The sequence below is a fragment of the Gymnoscopelus microlampas genome (assembly GCF_963454915.1).
Source record: "Gymnoscopelus microlampas genome assembly, chromosome: 2".
NCBI lineage: Eukaryota > Metazoa > Chordata > Actinopteri > Myctophiformes > Myctophidae > Gymnoscopelus > Gymnoscopelus microlampas.
Window position 1 is genome coordinate 50,021,774 of NC_139939.1, and position 20,889 is coordinate 50,042,662.

Genomic DNA, 20,889 nt, shown 5'->3' on the forward strand with positions numbered 1-20,889 from the left:
GCTTTATTCCTCACGTTAATCTTTCATATTATGTCTATGTCTATATGGTCATTGGGTAATAATTCGTGTTTTTTTAACAAGTACCGTGGAAGCATATTTGCCTGTAACAGTCAAATGTTACTGTTTTACACCTGTGATGTGAAATGGACACATTGATGTCGGCGTGGAAGACTGTTACCCCAGTCAAAAGGTAAACAATGTCGCTTGTGAGGTTTAGCAGTGAGTTTTCAACCCTTTTCATATCAAAGGTCCATTATTTATTCGGCATTTGAGCCACGGACCACCGTTTGATGAGATTTTGCCTCTCAGACCCAGGCCAAGACTTAAAATAATTTGTTATCGTTGGGTATGATTTTGGCCAAAATTCCATGCTGTGTTGATGTGGTTCCATTAGGAGAGAGAACAGGCAAACGTTGATCACAATAACAATTATTCAATCAAGTAATGCAGCTGTTTAACAATAATTTAACTCTTGAGAGCGTAATGGTTTCATTTTACACTCTCAAGAGTTAAAGATCTATGATTGATTGATTGAATACTTTATTAGAGGTTTGCAGGAAAAAACACATGAAAGTACAGTTCAATACAAGGTCAGCTAATAGGATTTAAAACCCAAGAAAGCCTATGGCTTGTTACCATTGGGGTCCTTTGTAGTACTCAATTCATAGAGAAGGGCCATTTGGTTACCAACTCTCCATCATTTAGCTGGGGACCACCTGGAACCCCCTCAAGGACCACTGATTGAGAACCACTGAGTTATATTTAACTATGAAAGTACAGTACAGTACTGTAATGTACAAATAGTACAGGTACATTTTCACCTGCCAAGCTCTTGGCAGGTGAATGGTTATAGTTCTGTTGGACTTCATCTCATCGTGTTTTCCCCTTGTTTTACTATGCAGTAATAATCCCACCAACATATGAACTGGAACAGACCAACAATGAATCCTACAGACTGGCAATACGCTCACCAGAGACAACGGGAAAGCCTTGATCCAAGACCGATGACTGATTCCAAGGAAAAGATTATTTACCCATATTGTGGTTATTCAGTGAACGACAGAAGGCTACATGCAGAAATGGAGCATCATAATCCTTCATCCCATAGGTCCTACAGGCTGAATTCCAATCATTTCACCCCAGAAAAGGCCACAGACCCAGATGGTGAACCAGTGGAACCGAGTAATATAGATGGAGAGTTGGCAAGGAAGAGGAGAGAACTTCAACAGATTGTGAAGCAGATAAGTCTGAAGAAAGCTACTATTGCTATGAAAACAACTGAGCCGTTTTTAAAAGCAAAGACACCGTGTCAGATGTTTAAAGAAGAAAGGGAGGAGGCTCTCTCACTTAGCAAAGTGGACAATTCTGTGAAAAATACTCAGCCCTTTATGAGTACCAGAGGAAAGGATGTAGGTTTCTCCTGCAGCAAATGGTCTTCAACCTACAATAATAGACCACTGAAAGAGAGGGTGAATGTTATGTTGCAGCGAAGGTACCCTGATCGTTTTCGTGCAAAGGTATGTGGTAGGTTGATCTATCTGATAGAGACAGAACAGGCTCTGTGAATAACTAGCCCCGGGGGTTCCAGACAGTAGCATTCCCGTTTCCTGTTCATTTTCCCATCGCTTTTGAATGGCTAGGCAGCAGCTTTGAATTGGAAACACATAAAGGTGTCATTTGTGTTTCCTGTTTAAATCTGCTGCCGAGCCAATCAAACAAAGCTATGAGACACTGAACTGGAACAAGAAACGGGTGTGCCACCTTCTGGAAACCTGGGATTACAGTTATCCACAGAGCCGATACTCATTAATATATACTGTATTTACATTTTTTTTTCTTTCAAAGAGCACTGCTTGTTTGATACATTCAATCTGTAAATAAAATGATTTACTTGACCTACACAGACAAATGGCAGAAAGGACACATGCTTAATGAGTTTCTGGCTTGGATAATGCATAAAGTAATCCAAAAAGTAGCTGCATACATAGACCTCATGATTTCTGACATTTAAGTCTATGAAGACTTCATCACCCTGATGAACGCTTCATAGCTAAAACTTTGATGAGTGATTTAAATGTCAGCAACTATGAGTACTGAGGAATGTGTGGCTATTTCACACATGCCCTACCTACGCCATATGTTTTCTAGTGGTGTATTTATGATGTACACATATCTGTGCTTCAAATGGTGTAATGCACAATTTTCCTTCAAACTTTTCAGGCCTTCTCCACTCCATATGACCACCTTCCATCACCTAATCCTGTGGAGAAGATAAATATGTCAACCTTGAACAAAGATGACCATCCTCTAAAACTCAGAGTGAAAGCTTTGATGAACAGGCGCCGTAATTCTGGTGTATTGGATTCACATGGGGAGGTTTGTAGATTTGTTGAACAATCCTACAACTTTATCCAGCCATCACTTATCTATTGTTCAATTCATATTTTTGGGGGGATTAATTGAGCATGCTTCACTCTTTAACAAACTGATAGTGATGGTTTCTTTCATGTGCCCTTCGATAGGTCCCTGTTGTCAAACCACACCCTCCCAGCCAGAGCCCTAGTACCACAGTTGTGGGAAATGACTTGGTTTTCAAAGGATTCCAGCGTTTTCTCAACATACTTAACAAAGTCGTGGACGTTGAGGCGCTGACTAAAATAGTCAATGGTGACAAGGAGCTTCCCCTTACTGGTCAGGAGCTTTTGCATAGTCAACCCCCTGTTGTGAAGGAAAGGTTAGATGTTTGCAAGAGTGAGAGCCAACGATTACAACGTGGAGCTGGGCAGAGGGACCGTAGGTCTTGCAGTAAAGAGAGGAAGACTGAACTACTCAATCAAGATATTTCCCATGGGGGCGGTAAAAGAAACATAAAGCCTGAGGAGAAATCTGCCCAGAGTGATGATAGAGGCGGTAGCCATTTTGGCTCTAGTCGTAGATACAGGTCTCCGCCAGTGGTGGAGGAGAAGAAACCCAAACTGGAGCAGCATCAGGAAGAGCTGCAAAACATTCTGAAGACCATTGGTTTTAGTCTGGATGCAGATGACATGTGCAAACTAGCAGAACGTACACAGGAGAGGCTCTATGGCAGAAAGCATGAAACCAAACAGAGTTTGGACAGCACAGGGGTGGGCAAGAGAAGTCAGCAGCATGTGCAAAGTGATCACAGTCGTTCCTCTTCATCAACCTCAGTGTCTGTAAGCCCTAGTTCTAGTCCCTCTCACCATCAGCATTCCTACAGCGAAACCTTCAGGGATAGCAGAGAACAAGCGAGAGATGGTAATAGAGACAATAAAAGAATTGATCCATATCTAGAGGACCCAGAATATCATGTACCTTATCCTGATGCTGCATCTGCAGCTCAAACGTATAATTCTGATGTTGCATCTGCAATTCCAACACACTTTGGTCCATACACTTTGGTCCAGCACTCAGAGTACACTGCCAGTGCCTACCACAGTTACTATAGTAACGGTTCTTCCTCCATAACTTGGAACTATGGGTCCAATGTCATTCCACCTTCCTCCTCCTATCCCCCTGGTTTTTGTAATTCAGTGAATCATTCATGTCCTTCTGCTAACACTGGATCCTTGCTTGGCCAGTATTACCCTCCCAGTCTGCCTGCTGGTCACAACAATGTACTTGGACATTCCTGCTTAAATGCAGATCTGTCACTGAGTGAGGGCCAAAGCGGACAGCGATCAGGCCCTCATTACCTCCACGTCATCAATACTGGCAAGTCTAATGGCACTGGTGGCTGTATGGCACAAGTCAACATGAAACATAAAGCAAAACCAAGTAAAAAAAAGCGACGTTCTGGGATCACTACAAATACCCTTCTTCCAGAGCCGCCTGTAGGGGTTGGCACAGGACAGCAAAAGAGGACCGCAACCCGTGTCATCAATACTGAGACGTCTAGTGGAACTGCCTTCTCTCCGACACAACTCAACAACAAATCTTCAAAGAATGCTAGAAGAGCAAAACGCAGGAGAGAGAGAGAACATTACATTACAAAGAAACTAGCTCTCACTGATGTGCAAGTACAAAGCTTTGAAAAGAAAATAGAAGAACAAAAAGAAAGGGAATTAATGACTGTCGCTGTAGCTCTAGGTTGTAGCTCTGCGAACAGTCAAAAGGATCCAGCTCAAATGCTGACGAGACAATTACGTTCTGGGATCAAATACCCTACAAATACCCTTCATTCAGAGCCGCCTGTAGAGGCTAGCACAGAAGTACAGCAGAAGAAGACAGCAACCCACGTCATCAATACTCAGACGTCGAGTGGAACTGCCTGCTGTCTGACCGATATGAAAGTAGCAAAGACGGAATCCGTCAAATACAATTTTGAAGAATATAAAAATGCAGCGCAAAAACTATTTCAAGAAATGAAGACGCTAAAAAGCACAGCAAGTTGGACAGCAAGGTATATACTACTTACAAAATCTAACCATGCTGAGTACTCTGAGTCGAAGCAACGGAAAACTTTAAAGTGGCTACTAAAGAAGCAACGGAGAACTGAAGAACTGAGAGAAGAAAATAAACGAGAATTAGATATGATTCTCCTTTATTCATATCCGCCTGACAAGTCTAGCACAGAAGCACAGCAGTTGGAGGGAGATTTACCAACAGAGGAGCTGTTGGTAAAATCAAAGGAAAAGGTGAGCAGACTTTCTATATGGTGTCTCTTTTAGACAAGCATTTAAAACTTTTCCTCATTCCAAAGGGGGAAAAAAATTGTTTTCACCAATGCTGTATTCATTTCATATCTCTTTTTCCTCATCACAATGTTTAGTTTGCAGCATTTAAAAAAGAAATGGCAGAAATGACTCTAGCTCTAGCAGACTCCAGCTCTATAATCGATGAAAAGGATCCAGCTCAAATGGGAAAAAGTGATTTCACTTCTGGGATCACTACAAATAATCTTAATCCAGAGCTGCCTGGAGAGGATACCTCGGAAACAGGGCAGATGGAAAGAGCATTGCCAACAGAAGAGCAAATGAAGGCAAATCTGAAGGAAAAGGTGAGCAGATGTTTTTATATTGTCTCTTTCATACTAGCATTTACGATTTTTCCTCATTTCAATGGAGTTCATGTTTTCACTATGTAAATGCTGTCTCTGTATGTACCTGAAGGACATTTTAAACACATTCATTTATTTTTAATCCTTTTAATGAAACTAAAGGAGAACTCCGACCGGTCACTGAGTGAATGCCAAACTGGACAGCAATTTGACCGTGGTCACCCTCACGCCATCAATGCTATCCAGCACTCAGAGCAAACTGACTACCATAGTGACACTAGTAACCGTGCTTCCTTAACAGCTAGGAACCATGGGTCCAATGACATTCCACCTCCTCCTTCCTCCTCCTATCCCCCTGTTCTTCGTATATGTCATCAACGGAAAAACGCAAACAAAAGGGAAAATAAGAGGAAGAGGAAACTTTTGCAAATCAAGGCAAAAAGAAGTCTTCAAAAGAGGCTAAAGAAGCAGCTGACGTTTGTTAGAAATTCTATAGCTCGAGCCAACTCTGATCCTGCGAACAATTCAGAGGAGCAACAGAAGATTTTAGAAAAGCTAGCAGGACTGGAGCAGAACATTTTAAAGACACTAGAGCAGAACTCAGACCTGTCACTGAATGAAGGCCAAACTGGACAGCAATCAACCGTCGATACTGTCACCAAAGCGAAATTCGAAAGAGAAGAAAAGGGAGTCAGGGAAGCGAAAAAGGTGAGCAGATTTTTTGTTATTTCAATCTAATGTTTTCACTTTATGAATTCACTCTGTATCCTTGCATTTCTGAAGGACATTTTCAGCACATACATTTTCGTTGTAGTCATTACAACTTTTAGCTGGCAGCATACAGTATCTATCCATATGTATCTTTGTAGGCAACCCGTTCTCACCCCAAGATGTCATAGTCGCCGCTTGTTCAGGTGCATTGCCTATGGCATGTTGATGCTGAGGGAATGATCATACTGTAACTTAATTCACACCTTATCACTATGCAACTCAAATGGCACTGAGTCAGTGTACCTGTTTTGTTGTCAATGTTTTTTGTTGTTTGGACTCAAGGTAGTATGCTTTATTGTACTTGCCACCTCGCATACAGGTGGCTGCTGCTGGTGTGGTCAGCAGCGAAGCAGCAACGAGTGTACAGTGAGTGTTCTCCTGGCAGAACTCAGCCTCCCCTTCACCAAGACTCCTACCGGGCCTCCTCATCATGGCCACACAATTGGTAACTGAATGTCTCATGACCCCAGGCTAGTGGTCCCCAGGGGTCTGCTGCACAGGCCCACATTTAGTGGACACGCCCTGGTATCTGACCAACCACTCTGCTACTACTGCCTTCTAGGTACATCTAGAAAGACAAAGGCCAGGGGGAGCACACCCTAAGATCCCAATTTAGTCATTATGCCACTTTCTCCCGCTGCTTGTCGCTACTGTTGTACCCTACTGGCTCACCTCACCTGCCAGTGTGAAGCACTGGGAGGACCATAGCGCCTCTGTCCTACTCCCCCTGCTCAACCCCTGCTGTCCCTCTGGCAGGTGCCGCACCAGCATGTAGGAGTATGTGTACGTGCATTGACAAAGATCACCCTTCGGAGCGATTATTTTCGTATAGACACGAAGCCGCCAAGCTGAATGCTTGGTGGGCAGGTACTTTTTTTGTCCTTCCCCTACCCCTAATTAGTATTATTAATTTAATTTAAATTCCTTTGTCAAGGGGTTCAATATGGATTTTTTTCCTTCATTTTTTCAAAGGGATTATTCTTATTTACACTCTTGATTCTTAAAGGGTGATCTTGATACATTGTAATGTAGATTGATTGTGTTATTCAATGCATTATGTTACCAAACCTCAAACAAACTGGTGTGCTCAGTGTTGATAGAGAGGTATACATGGTGTTCTTCCAGATCAACTAAAGAGACCAGCTTACCTAGGGGGTTGTGCTCTGAATAATTAATGATAGATAGGACCAGTATGATATTAATTAAAAAGTGTATAACACATTATCAACACTGATTATCTTTGACAGAATTATATATTTGAACACCACTTCAAATTTCCCCTTTTGAAATGTGGATGAATCTTTTTTTAGGTTAAGTTTATTAATTAAATTTTTTCACAAATAGAGTAATGAATATAGAATACCAGTCCTATATTATTTGAGTCAATTATGATTACTAGACCATACCCGGTCGACGCATCCGTGGGGGGATATGCGCACATGATCTGGCAACCCGGGAGGCGACATTGTTTGACACATAAACGCTAATAAGAAGCTGAGATTTGATGAAATCGAAAAACGGGCGTCACAGTTAAGTTCAGATGGTAATGGTCAATGGCTGTGTGCAAAATCAGAGCAATTGCTCCAGCCACTGAGGAGAACCGGGTAGCTTCACCACTGCACTCACCACGACAGACAAACGGACACACGACAAACGGACAGAGGTTACTCAAATTATAGGAGGATTAGACTACACAAAGTGTGGTTGTGTTTAATCAATTAGTCTAAGAGAATTCACTGAGTAATGACTGTACCAAGTGGTGTCTTCAAAGTGCGTCTGTGTGTGTGCAGTGAACAGAGGTCATTGATTACATTCACTCAAGTACTGTACTTAAAGCAGCACTGTGTAACCTTTTGAATGAATAAAATGTAATTTTGTCCAATCTGTATGGTAGAGTATGTTAATACAATATAACTTATGTAATGCCCCTGCTCTTCTATTGAGACATTTAGATAGTGTCAAAGGTCATGTCTCAGGATCTGACATGAATTTTGACCTGATGGTCAGGTCAAGATTCAATTTATCCCCTGAGCAAGCAGTTAGGCTCTATTAGCTCAATGGTAAAAATGTCAGGACGTGCACTCCTGCGGCTTCAAATCCAGGGTAGAAGAGGAGAGTTTCAATTTACTTTTACTTTATTTGAGTATTTTTATTGTCTTTATATTTTTACTCCACTTAACATCTGAGGCAAATATTATTATACATTTGCAAAGTTATTAATTCAGGTACATATAAAAACAGAATATTGTGGAAAAGTTAATTTAATATCATTCTAAAACATTTCATCAGATTTTTTCATATACGGTGTTACACATAAAGGGAAATATTTCACACGTTTTTTTGTTGTAATCTTGATGATTACGGCATGTACAGCTCTTGAAAATCAAAAATCCAGGAGGCGATCATCCCCTGTGGCACTGTCAATGTGTTACAGTGTGTTATGGAAGCCCAGATTTGCTTTGATAGCGGCCTTCAGCTTGTCTACATTGTTGGATCTGGTCTGGTGTCTCTCATCCTCTTGTCAATAACCCATACATTCTCTATGGTAGGGGTCTTCAACAGGGGGTCCGGGACCCCTAGGGGGTCCTCAGAGTTACTACAGGGGGAACGGCAAATCTTTGTGTGATATGATTTTTTTCCCCCCTTAACCACTTGAACCATAGCATCCCTTTTCTGAGAAGAACTTTAGCCAAAAATAGCAGATCTACAAGCTCTTGCGAGGCGTTGTGAGCTTGTAAATCGGCTATTTTTGGCAAAGAGGTATAGGTGTAGAGGGAAAAAAGAGCAGACCTAGTAAACAACAAAAAAAAGTAATCTGAAACACAATTTTATACAATATAGAGGGGGTCCCTGCTTCATCTCTCGCTCAGCTAGGGGGTCCTTGGCCTGAAAACGTTGAAGACCCCTGCTCTATGGGGTTCAGGTGAGGAGAGTTGGCTGGTCATCTAAGTAATAGGCTCCCATGGTCAGCAAATAAACCAGTTACTAGTAGTTTTAGAAATGTGGGGAGGTGTCAAGTCCTACTGTAAAAGAAAATCAGCCTTACCATAAAGCTTGTCAGCAGACTGAAGCATGAAGTGCCCTCTACCCTGACCAGGTATTTAGTGAGCAGTATGGGTTAGCGCCCCATGCTGTGTCTTCCGTGAGGAAGAAGCCCAACAAACCCACGATTAGGCCTTTAGGAGGGCCATTCTAGCGTACCGCAAGCGGAGCTAATACCATTAGACGGCCCAATCTAGTGGTATCGGCCCAAGGAACCATCACACCAGAAGGAAACGTTTGGATCGGGGCGGTGCATCTGATCTGGCGCAGCGCTCAGGTCCTGGACCTGGTGAGACGAAGGAGGAGCCCGGCCAGGAGACAACCCACAGAGCCTAGTCCCTCCATGTGCCAGAGCCTCCCCGAGTCCCGGCAAAGTACTTCCGGAGAAGCGGACTGCCCTGTCTTTCCCTATAGGACTGACCGTGGGTGCTACTGGGACGTAAGTCGGGGCTTGATCAACCCTGGCTGGGTCACCTGGGCGAGGGTGTATGTTGTATGTTGCGAGACCCGAAACACCCTATGACCCCAGGCTACAACACTGATGATACGTCCCAGTTGCATCCATGTGATGTTTTTCTTTATCAGTTATTCTATTTATAGTGGCTCATAGGAATTTTTAGACTACGTGACAACCAGGAATAGTTTGGTGACCACAGGAGAGACTGTTGACAGCCGGAATGTAGACGGTACCCCGGGAGCAGTATGGGTTAGCGCCCCATGCTGTGTCTTCCGTGAGGAAGAAGCCCAACAAACCCACGATTAGGCCTTTAGGAGGGCCATTCTAGCGTACCGCAAGCGGAGCTAATACCATTAGACGGCCCAATCTAGTGGTATCGGCCCAAGGAACCATCACACCAGAAGGAAACGTTTGGATCGGGGCGGTGCATCTGATCTGGCGCAGCGCTCAGGTCCTGGACCTGGTGAGACGAAGGAGGAGCCCGGCCAGGAGACAACCCACAGAGCCTAGTCCCTCCATGTGCCAGAGCCTCCCCGAGTCCCGGCAAAGTACTTCCGGAGAAGCGGACTGCCCTGTCTTTCCCTATAGGACTGACCGTGGGTGCTACTGGGACGTAAGTCGGGGCTTGATCAACCCTGGCTGGGTCACCTGGGCGAGGGTGTATGTTGTATGTTGCGAGACCCGAAACACCCTATGACCCCAGGCTACAACACTGATGATACGTCCCAGTTGCATCCATGTGATGTTTTTCTTTATCAGTGCATAAATAAACATATTTATTTTTATATATTATTTTAAATATGTTTTTCATTTTCAAAAAACGATATATATCTCACACACACACACACACACACACACACACACACACACACACACACACACACACACACACACACACACACACACACACACACACACACACCCCCAAGCCTTCAAGCATTAGGACAATATCAGTCACCAGAACCAAGGATGGGTATTTTCAATGAGTCTAACATACAACTGGTTTATATAGGAAGGGGGGGGGGGGTCTGATAGAATGAGTATAGTGCACACAACTACATGTTAATATGACCCCAGAAGTGTTTGAAAATGAAATATCCCTTTAAATATTTAATTAATAAAACCTTGGCTATTGGAAAAGGTTCCAGTATGATGTAGGTGGTGTATTTTAAGTTTTACTACTTAATTAAGGGTTTTGTTTTTACAGATTTAAGTGCATGGTGTCTTCATCAGAATTTTTTATTTTATTTGTCACTCATGTGAAATGTCATGATTTTTTATTGTTTGGATGAGGACCACAATGGAAATTGGTCATGGACTTTATTATGTCCTCCTTGTACTACTAGCTTGTGGTCATTGCTTTTCAAATAAAATACAACTAAATTTAAGTCATGAAGACATGAACTGACACATACTAATAATATGATTGTGAAATGGGCCATTCTGCATAATGAGTATTTGTTATGGTTGGTACTGTACTGGAAGTATATTTTGAAGCCAAAACTTTGAATACTTGACTTTACTTGTAGCATTGTCATATTGCTAACTTCAGTATAAAAAAAAAATGTGGGTGTGCGTGTGCGTGCGTGTGTGTTAACCTCGCGTCACCAAGACTTTTCACCACGAGTTGGGTTTTTCAAAACAAAACTTACTCCATCCAGACGGTGGCGTCGTATCGTATGTGCAGTCTGTATCCTATGAACACCACAGAATAAGCTGGATGTAGCTGGCTAACTTTAGCTTTATTCCTCACGTTAATCTTTCAGATTATGTCTATGTCTATGGTCATTGGGTAATAATTCGTGTTTTTTTAACAAGCACCGTGGAAGCATATTTGCCTGTAACAGTCAAATGTTACTGTTTTACACCTGTGATGTGAAATGGACACATTGATGTCTCGTTGGAGACTGAAGAGGGGCTCCAGTCAAAAGGTAAACAATGTCGCTTGTGAGGTTTAGCACTAGCAGTGAGTTCTGAGTTTTCAACCCTTTTCATGTCAAGGTCCATTATTTATTCGTCATTTGAGCCACGGACCACCGTTTGATGAGATTTTGCCTCTCAGACCCAAGACTTAAAATCATTTGTTATCGTTGGGTTATTGGGTATGATTTTGGCCATAATTCCATGCTGTGTTGATGTGGTTCCATTAGGAGAGAGAACAGGCAAACGTTGATCAAAATAACAATTATTCAATCAAGTAATGCAGCTGTTTAACAATAATTTAACTATTGAGAGTGTAATGGTTTCATTTCACACTCTCAAGAGTTAAAGATCTATGATTGATTGATTGAATACTTTATTAGAGGTTTGCAGGAAAAAACACATGAAAGTACAGTTCAATACAATGTCAGCTAATAGGATTTAAAACCCAAGAAAGCCTATGGCTTGTTACCATTGGGGTCCTTTGTACTCAATTCATAGAGAAGGGCCATTTGGTTACCAACTATCCATCATTTAGCTGGGGACCACCTCTGGAACCCCCTCAAGGACCACTGATTGAGAACCACCGAGTTATATTTAACTATGAAAGTACAGTACAGTACTGTAATGTACAAATAGTACAGGTACATTTTCACCTGCCAAGCTCTTGGCAGGTGAACGGTTATAGTTCTGTTGGACTTCATCTCATCGTGTTTTCCCCTTCTTTTACTATGCAGTAATAATCCCACCAACATATGAACTGGAACAGATCAACAATGAATCCTACAGACTGGCAATACACTCACCAGAGACAACGGGAAAGCCTTGATCCAAGACCGATGACTGATTCCAAGGAAAAGATTTATTACCCATATTGTGGTTTTTCAGTGAACGACAGAAGGCTACATGCAGAAACCAAGCATCATAATCCTTCATCCCATAGGCCCTACAGGCTGAATTCCAAGAACTTCAGCCCAGAAATGGCCACAGACCTAGATGGAGACCCGGTGGAGCTGAGTAAGGAAGATAAGGAGTTGGGAAGGAAGAGGAGAGAACTTCAACAGATTGAGGACAAGATAAGTCTGAAGAAAGCTACTATTGCTATGAAAAGAACGGAGCCATTTCTAAAAGCAAAGACGCCATGTCAGATGTTTAAAGAAGAACGGGAAGAGGATCTCTCACGTAGTAAAGTGGACAGTTCTGTAAGAAATACTCAGCCCTTTATGAGCACAGGAGAAAAGGATATAGGTCTTTCCAATCATAACCGGTCTTCAGCCTACAACAATAGACCACTGAAAGAGAGGGTGAATGTTATTTTGCAGCGAAGGTGGCCCGATGGTGTTCTTGCAAAGGTATGTATGTGGTAGTTTGATTTATCGGATATATCTATGGAGACTTCTTGTTAATATATATTTACATATTGACATATGCTTTCTCAAAGAACACTTGCTTGTTTGATATATTCAATCCATATATACAATGATGTACATGCCCTACACAGACAAATGGCAGAAAGGACGCACGCCTAAGGAGTTGCTCGATATGCAAAATACATAAAAGAAATAGCCACACTTTCCCCAGTCCTCATAGTTCGCGACATTATAACAATGTTTTATGATGATTCGAATCATCAGCATCATCCTCGCCCTGATTAAGGCACCATAGTGGAAACATTGGAGCATGATTAAATGTCACCGACTTTGAGGACTGAGTAATGTGTGGCTATTTCTCTAATACATGCCCTACACACGTGTTTTCTAGTAGTGTTTACGCATATCTGTGCCTGAAATGGTGTAATGAACAATTTTCCTTCTAACTGCAGGCCTTTTCCACTCCATCTGACCACCTTCCATCACCTAATCCTGTGGAGATGACAAATATGTTGACCTTGAACAAAGAAGAACATCCTCTAAAACTCAGAGTGAAAGCCTTGATGAACAGGCGCCGTAATTCTGGTGAATCGGATTCACATGGGGAGGTTTGTAGCTTTGTTGAACACTCCTACAACCTTATCAAACCATCACTTATCTATTGTACAATTCAGGAACAGGATATCTATGGTGACTGTTTTGGCTTCCAATAGAATACTTGGCACTGATGGGAGATTTCGTTTCCTGCCACAGAGACTCTTTAGAAAACAGGGGTCTTCAACCTTTTCAGCCCAAGGACCCCCTAGCTGAGAGAGAGATGAAGTAGGGACCCCCTACTCTATATTGCATACAATTGTGTTTCAGATTAAAGTTGTTTTTTTGCTTAGTCTGCTCTTTTTTCCCTCTACACCTAAAAAAATGCCAAAAATAGCCGATCTACAAGCTCTCAACGCCGTGCAGCGCGAGGCGTTGAGAGCTTGTAGATCTGCTATTTTCGGCTAATGTTCCCCTCAGAAAAGGAATTCTAGGGTTCAAGTGGTTAATGTAAAAAAACTACATCCTATTACACAAAGATTTGTCGGACCCCCCCATAGTAGCTCTGAGGACCCCCAAGGGGTCTCTGACCCCCTGTTGAAGACCCCTGGTCTAGAAGCACACTTGAAAATGTGAAGGAAATTAGTAAGCGTGTGTAGCCCACTCACATTTTGAATGAACTGATGCATGCTTCAACTTTCAGCAAACAGATAGTGATCTTTTCTTACCTCTGCTCTCCGGTAGGTCCCCCATGTCAAACCACACCCTCCCAGCCAGAGCCCTAGTGCCCCAGTTGATGAAAATGACATGGTCGTCAAAGGTTTCCAGCGTTTTATCAGTTTACTGAACAAAGGGGTGGACATTGATATGCTGACCAAAATAGTCAATGATGATGAGGAGCCTCCCCCTACTGGTCAGGAGCTTCTGAATAGTCAGCCCTCTGTTTCGGAGCCAAAGGCAGATGTGTGCAAGAGTGAGAGCCAACAATTACAAACGGGAGCTGGGCAGAGGGACCGCCAGTCTTGCAGTGAAGAGAGGAAGACTGAAGCACTGAATCAAGAAATATCCCATGGGGGAAGTAAAATAAATGTCCAGCATGAGGTGAAATCCACCCGCACTAAAGATGGAGGCGGCCGTCGAAAATCCAGGTCTCCCTCTGTGGATGAGAAGAAACCCAAACTGGAGCAGCATCAGGGACAGCTGCAGTACATTCTGAATACAATTGGTTTGAGCCTGGAGGCGAATGACCTGTGCAAACTAGCAGAACGTACGCAGGAGAGACTCCATGGCCTAAAGGATGACACCGGCACAGGGGTGAGCGAGAGACGTCGGCAACACTTACAACGTCATCACAGTCCTTCCTCTTTATCCACCTCAATGTCTAAGGATAAGGATAAGGATAGGTCTGACAGCCCTTGTTCTATTCCCCCCCGCCACCAGCATTCTTCCAGCAAAACCCCCAGGGATAGCAGAGAGCAAAAGCAAAGTTCTAGATACCGACACTCTAGAAAGAGAAGCAAAGAAAGAGTGAGAGAGCGGAGGAGAGACTGTGATAAGAGAAGCAAAGAAAGAGTGAGAGAGCGGAAGAGAGACTGTGATAGGGACAACACTAGGATTGATTCTAGGGGTCGCTCTCGTGATCAACGTCTGCCTCCAGAGAACCCAGAATATCACGTTCCCTGTCCTGATACTGCGTCTGCAATTCCAACATACAATTCTGATGCACTGCCAACATACCGGTACACTACTTCAGTCCAGCACTCAGCGTACACTGCCTACCACAGTCACTATAGTAACGGTGCTTCCTCCACAGCTGGGAACTATGGGACCAATGTCATTCCACCTTCTTCCTCCTCCTATCCCCCTGGTTATTTTCATTATTCAGCGAATCCTTTATGTCCCTCTGCTAACCCTGGAGCCTTGCTTGGCCAGGTTCACCCATATCCACGTCTGCCTGCTGGTCGCAACAATGACACTTGTTACTTTAACCCTTTTTACTTTAACTCTGACCTGTCACAGAGCGAGGGCCAAACTGGACAGCAGTCAGTCAGTTACCTCCAAGTCGTTAATACCGCGAGGTTTAATGACATTGATGACCGCTGTCTATTACAACTCACCAATGGGAGAAAATCCGGAAACCCCCAAAAGAAAGCACTAGCAAATAAAAGAAGGCTGGTGAAAAGGAAGGAGGAACGGAAGGTTGCAAAGATACAAGCTCGAGCTGGCTGTAGCTCTGCAAACAATCAAAGCGATCCGGGTCAAATGCAGACAAGTGATACATCCTCTGGGATCACTGCAAAAACTCTTCATCCAGAGCCACCGCCTGTAGAGGCTAGCACAGAAGTACAGCAGTTGGAAAGAGCATTGCCAACAGAAGATGAAATAAAGGCAAACCTGAAGAAAAAGGTAAGCAGACTTTTTAAAATATGGTGTCTCTTTAATACTAGCATTTACAGTTTTCCCTCATTTCAAAAGATTTGCACTATATGAATCCTGTCTCTGTATACGTATATATTGGAAGGACATTTTTTGTCATCACAATTTTTAGCTTTTAGCATAGCCGTACCCATAAAGTATGTACCCGAAGGGCAATTTCAGGACATTAATTTCGTTTTTGTCATCACAATGTTTAGCTTCAAGCATATCCATATCCGTATGTATCCGAAGGGCAATTTCTGGACATTAATTTCTTATCTATCTTTTTTGTCATCACGTCTAGCTTGCAGCGTTTAATGAGAAGATGAAGCACCAAGTCCCCAAACCAACAGAAACCCAGCCTAATGTGAATGACTGGTGAATGTAAGTTAAACAGTTGAACTTATGTAAGTTAACTGTTCAATTCAAATGTATTTTGTATACATATGTCTTATATTCTGTCCCATGAAGCTGATGTAGCCTAACTCCTTCATTCAAGAGTTTATCTTTATTTTTTATTATATTCTACATTGTAGAATATTAGCAAACTATGAAATAACACATGGAATTATGTGGTAACAAAATAAGTGTTATAAGTGTTAAAAAAAAATATATTACGGTAGTTTTAAATTCTTCAAAGCAGCCATCGTTTGCCTTGGTGGTGCAAGGCTGTCATCAAGGCACATGGAGGCTATTTTTAAGAATCGATAAACTGTATATTTTGATTTCTTTATACATTTTTTTATTGCTACATACCGGTAATTGCATATGTTATTTCATAGTTTTGATGTCTTCGCCATTATTTACAAAGTGGAAAAGTCAAATGCAATTTATTAATCAGACTGACATTTTCTCAATGAAATAAGAGATTGTCACTCATGACACTTCTATTTTGCTTTAGACCTACTGTACAGAGACTCCATGACTTGCTGCAAACCCATGCAGCTCATGAGGACCTCATTGGCTTGCATAGAATAGCCAACAGAAATTCCTGTCATGCACTCAGTATTACAATACTAAGTTATTCTTTTTTCTCTTTGTTTTTTAACATTTCTTCTCTGAACGGATATAGATGAGATATAGCAAAGAGCCTCAGATCAGATTCGATCCTGGTTTCAGCTGAAGGACTGTGGCCTTAATTATGTGATATCTGCCCATACCTGCTGAGCCACTATGGCGGCCATTAGTGAAATGTTGGTTCTGATTTTACTGGCATATTATCTGTCTCAACTTAAAACACATGAATCCTACTGTCCCAATTCTGGGTATTTCATAGGCGAAAATAGCTGATTGATGTGCAATTAACCCATTAAGACCTCAGGCCGATTCTACAAGTGCCTTCTAAATCAGTAGTTTCACACTTTCAAGATCTTTCAAAAATGTAAAAAAAATAGCAGATGTACAAGTGACGCGCTGTGAGCTTGTATATTTTTGAATTGCCCAATGCTATAAATCTAAAATGACACAGATGCTTTCCCGGTCTTAATGGGTTAAAACACATGAATTCTACTATCCCTATTCTGGACATGTCATAATAGGTGAACATGTGGTGAAAATAGCTGATCTTCAAGCTCACAACATGTTGCGTTGTGCTGTAAGCTTGTAAGCTATTGTTATCGCCATTGACGTACAATTAAGTATGTAACACTCAAGTGGTTAAAAGTGTAACAAGTACTATCATCACAAATGTAATGTATTTCTGGTGGACATGTGGAAGTGTTGAAGATGCTTGTAATTACCAACCATTCATGAATATTTCACTACACTTTGTATGCAGTTCTTTTTCTATTGATCCTTTTTGACTTTGTACTATAGATATATAAATACACAATTGACTAAATAAATCCTTTTCTCATGAAGTGTTATTGAAATACCTTTTTATTGTGTTCAAAATCTTTATTCCATAGATTCATGTGGCCAATTTTATTGTCACTTTAGAATTACATTTGTCTTCACAAAAATAAAAAGTTTGAGTGTGAACAGCCAAGAAACTATCATGGAAACTATCTCCCATAAGTTGTTAACCAGTGCTTGAGAATAGGTGAGCAATGTTTCAGACATATACTTCAAAGATTCAGTTTCTGACTGTTGCGTGAAGTCAAATATAAAACAATTTTATGTAAACATGAAATTGTATGGAGAGAGACGGTTGATTGGTATGAAAGATAAACAGTACTAAGTCTGTAATAAACTATTACATTTAGCTAACATTTTCATACCACAGCTTAAAATAAGCAAATATTATTTTGGATGGTAAGATCAACCTGACCCTGAGCCATCTGAAGGCATTGTTTTGTATGAGAGTAATACAGTAGTTTTGATGAACAAAAACAAACTAACTAAGAAATACATTACACAGGTAAGTCCCAAAGCAGTCTCTTGTAACACCCAGAACCAAAACATCATGTTTCACATGGTGCTCTGGTACCCTTTAATAGGTGGGTGGTGTATTTGGAGGCTTTTCAAAGCTCATCCCTCTCCTCCCCCTCACAAAGGCAGGATGCCCTCTGGCTGTTCATGTAGGGCCGACAGCCTAAGGTCCATACTGTGTTGAACAAGGTGTCTGCTAATGTTTCACATGCTGAGGAAAAAGGGAGAGATGGAGCAAGATCAGCATGCTGTACAGTATGACATTATGCTTAAGAGTGAATGTTGTGATTTTATATTAATATTTAAAATACATCAGTTACACATTAATGAATATATAAATATATATTCTTTTAAATGTATGTTTCTGAAGTTTGACTTGACCTGATAGAATAAGAACTGAATGATATACTGATGGCTATCATACAGAATAATGCAAATGTTTCCTTAAAACTGGTCTGAAATCTGGATCTCTTGAGAGACTTTATATGTTAAGAGAAAGGCACTGTAACTCTCATGACACCTCATCAGTAGGCTAGTATGCATTTTATATTACTGTTGCTGTAAGTAGGCTTTGTTCAGACTGCCAATCTGATTAGTTTCTCAAATACGATCTTTAGAACTGACTGTCCACACTGTTATCTGTGGTGACGACGTAATGACATAGGCGTGATTCATGCTTAACTTATACTCTGTTGTATGATGGTGACGCTTGTGGAATATAGCCCAATTTACAAGATTGTAGATCGCCTATTTTCAGCAAGTGACATCATCATAACCAAAGTATAAATCAGGCTTCAGTGTCCGAGAGTCCAGACAGAGGCACATCTTCAGAAATCATTTTTTAATCTAATTTCAAAAATCAGTTCTCGTGTGTGTGTGTGTGTGTGTGTGTGTGTGTGTGTGTGTGTGTGTGTGTGTGTGTGTGTGTGTGTGTGTGTGTGTGTGTGTGTGTGTGTGTGTGTGTGTGTGTGTGTGTGTGTGTTCGTTCTTGCTGTTCAGACTTAAAACAAGCATTCCAATCCGGATAGGCCAGAAACCAGATTTGGGCTGCCAGTCTGAACATGGCCCAATGGCTCACCCACCTTCAACTTTTGAGACGAACCCAAGGCTCTTCTTGAGATCAGAACAGATACTGTGGAGGCACCATCGGAACTTGGAATCACAGCGGTACTTGTTGGAGCCACAGGTGTCGTAACACACATCCAGCTGATTGCAGCACTTTGTCATGGCGGGGATCTCCATCTGGTTTAGGACAAAGGTGATCAGTCGGCTGGGTACGGAATACTAATGCACTAATCTATAAGATTATAAAGTCAGTTTCTTAATCAGATTAACATGAATCAAGTCTAGTGGCATGTAAAAGTGTATCTGGGTGATGGTGTAATTAAAGTGTGATTAAAAGGTACGTACGCCCTCTGGTGTGGGAAGGCCAAGAAAATAGGAGTTGCATCCATCAGGCTCTGGCATCTGGAAGTCGGGACGTGGAACAGGAGCTTTACCTGAGAGACGTGGAAGATACACACACACACACACACACACACACACACACACACACACACACACACACACACACACACACACACACACACACACACACACACACAATCAATATTCAATGTCTGCTATCTCCACTAGCCCTGGTTCATAGTCCATTACTCATCATGATGTCATGATGTTGATAATGATGATAAATCACAGAGGAAAGTAATAATTGTTTACGTGATGGGGGACAGAATTGAATATATAATATTATATATATATATTATACATATGTATATATGTAAAATTTTGCTTCTGTAGACTTTCAAAACTTAATCTAGGCCTACATCTAAAAGGGATCCTATGATTGATGCTATGAAGGTTTATTTGTCACTAGTCATAAAGGTACAACCAGCAAAATATGTGGTGAGGTCCGCAATACTATGCAAAATAGCTAAGAACTAAGATGAGAAAAAGCATCATGAAGAATTACTATAGAAGCAATAGCCACTTCAACATAATATGGGGGGGGGGGGTAGTTTAGTGTCTGGATTAAAGAATGACAAGAGGCAAAACCACCATACAGATAGTAACCATCATGATTTGTGTGCGTGGGGATCTCATTTTAAACAAGCTTAGTGCTTTATGAGTCTTCCAGTTTAGTAGACCTTGTATTGTGAATTTGTACTTCCATGTACTGTTGTTCTCATGTCTTACTAAATAAAGTACATCAATCAGTCAATTAGTATGTACATTGTTCGGTATCGGTTTGAACAATCTGAACAAGAATAACTAAAATCAGTCAGATTGTTTTCTTTTCATTATCTCTTTCTATGTGCTGTAGTAATAGCACTGCACAATTAAAAAGTTATACAAAAGTACACTATTTTAGTAGGCTATCTCTGATATAACAAAAGTGGAATATAATAATTTATTTTTGTTTTAAAGGAATATACTAACAGTGTAGTTTAACACTTTGTAATTTACACCAAATCTGAAAATGAAGAAAGCATAACTTATTTACCTTTGAATAACTATAACTTACCATATCGACAGCGGTACTGGCACACCCCATCACGTCCGCCCATTAGTTCAAGCATGGAGTCAAAGTAACTATTGACTGCCTCAAAACTGCCCCTGAGAGAGTCCACTCCCCAGATGCTGTCGTCGTCCTCCTCTGCCGGTACGGCTTCTGGAGTCTGGCTGGATTCTGGTTCTGCTGGGGCCTCAGCATCTTGACTCAGGGCCACGTGGATAGACAAGCCCAGAAGGAACAGGAGAGAAAGGCCTAGTCGTGGTGCCATGCTGCCGGCAGAGAGCTGTGGACAGCAAGTTACTCTGTGAGTTCAAATCGGGGGACTGATGGAGACACAGACACAGGGAATACTGAAACCGTATTGCCAACCACCATGACCTGGACTTTGATCTAAAACAGAGGGATAGCCTCCACTGTGGCGGAGCAAAGTCCCTCCTCTATCAAGATGTTACTTCTTAGGCCTATCTATTTCATACCG

At 41.7% G+C, this 20,889-nt stretch overlaps 3 protein-coding genes across 4 annotated transcripts; 2 read left to right on the top strand and 1 right to left on the bottom strand.

The window, feature by feature from the left end:
* Positions 1-156: 156 nt before the first annotated feature.
* Positions 157-7,183, top strand: LOC311035707 (uncharacterized protein). The gene is made up of 7 exons (XM_084044081.1): positions 157-190; positions 903-1,517; positions 2,221-2,376; positions 2,523-4,655; positions 4,790-5,017; positions 5,180-5,725; positions 6,108-7,183. Exons 2-7 carry the CDS (start codon positions 921-923, stop codon positions 6,156-6,158), a joined length of 3,711 nt encoding a protein of 1,236 aa, XP_083900207.1. The 5' UTR covers positions 157-190; positions 903-920; the 3' UTR covers positions 6,159-7,183.
* Positions 7,184-11,008: 3,825 nt separating this feature from the next.
* On the top strand, positions 11,009-17,364 carry LOC311035719 (uncharacterized protein). Of its 2 annotated transcripts, XM_084044113.1 has the most exons (6): positions 11,009-11,218; positions 11,945-12,559; positions 13,030-13,185; positions 13,856-14,792; positions 14,865-15,517; positions 15,831-17,364. In XM_084044113.1, exons 2-6 carry the CDS (start codon positions 11,963-11,965, stop codon positions 15,906-15,908), a joined length of 2,421 nt encoding a protein of 806 aa, XP_083900239.1. In that variant the 5' UTR covers positions 11,009-11,218; positions 11,945-11,962; the 3' UTR covers positions 15,909-17,364. The 2 variants fall into 2 exon arrangements, with proteins under 2 accessions (XP_083900239.1, XP_083900238.1); XM_084044112.1 differs by having other exon boundaries at positions 13,856-15,517.
* Positions 17,365-17,835: 471 nt separating this feature from the next.
* On the bottom strand, positions 17,836-20,679 carry pla2g12b (phospholipase A2, group XIIB; the record flags this gene model as incomplete). The annotated part of the gene is made up of 4 exons (XM_084071840.1): positions 17,836-18,107; positions 18,979-19,138; positions 19,307-19,395; positions 20,421-20,679. 4 exons carry the CDS (start codon positions 20,677-20,679, stop codon positions 17,989-17,991), a joined length of 627 nt encoding a protein of 208 aa, XP_083927966.1. The 3' UTR covers positions 17,836-17,988.
* Positions 20,680-20,889: the final 210 nt, after the last annotated feature.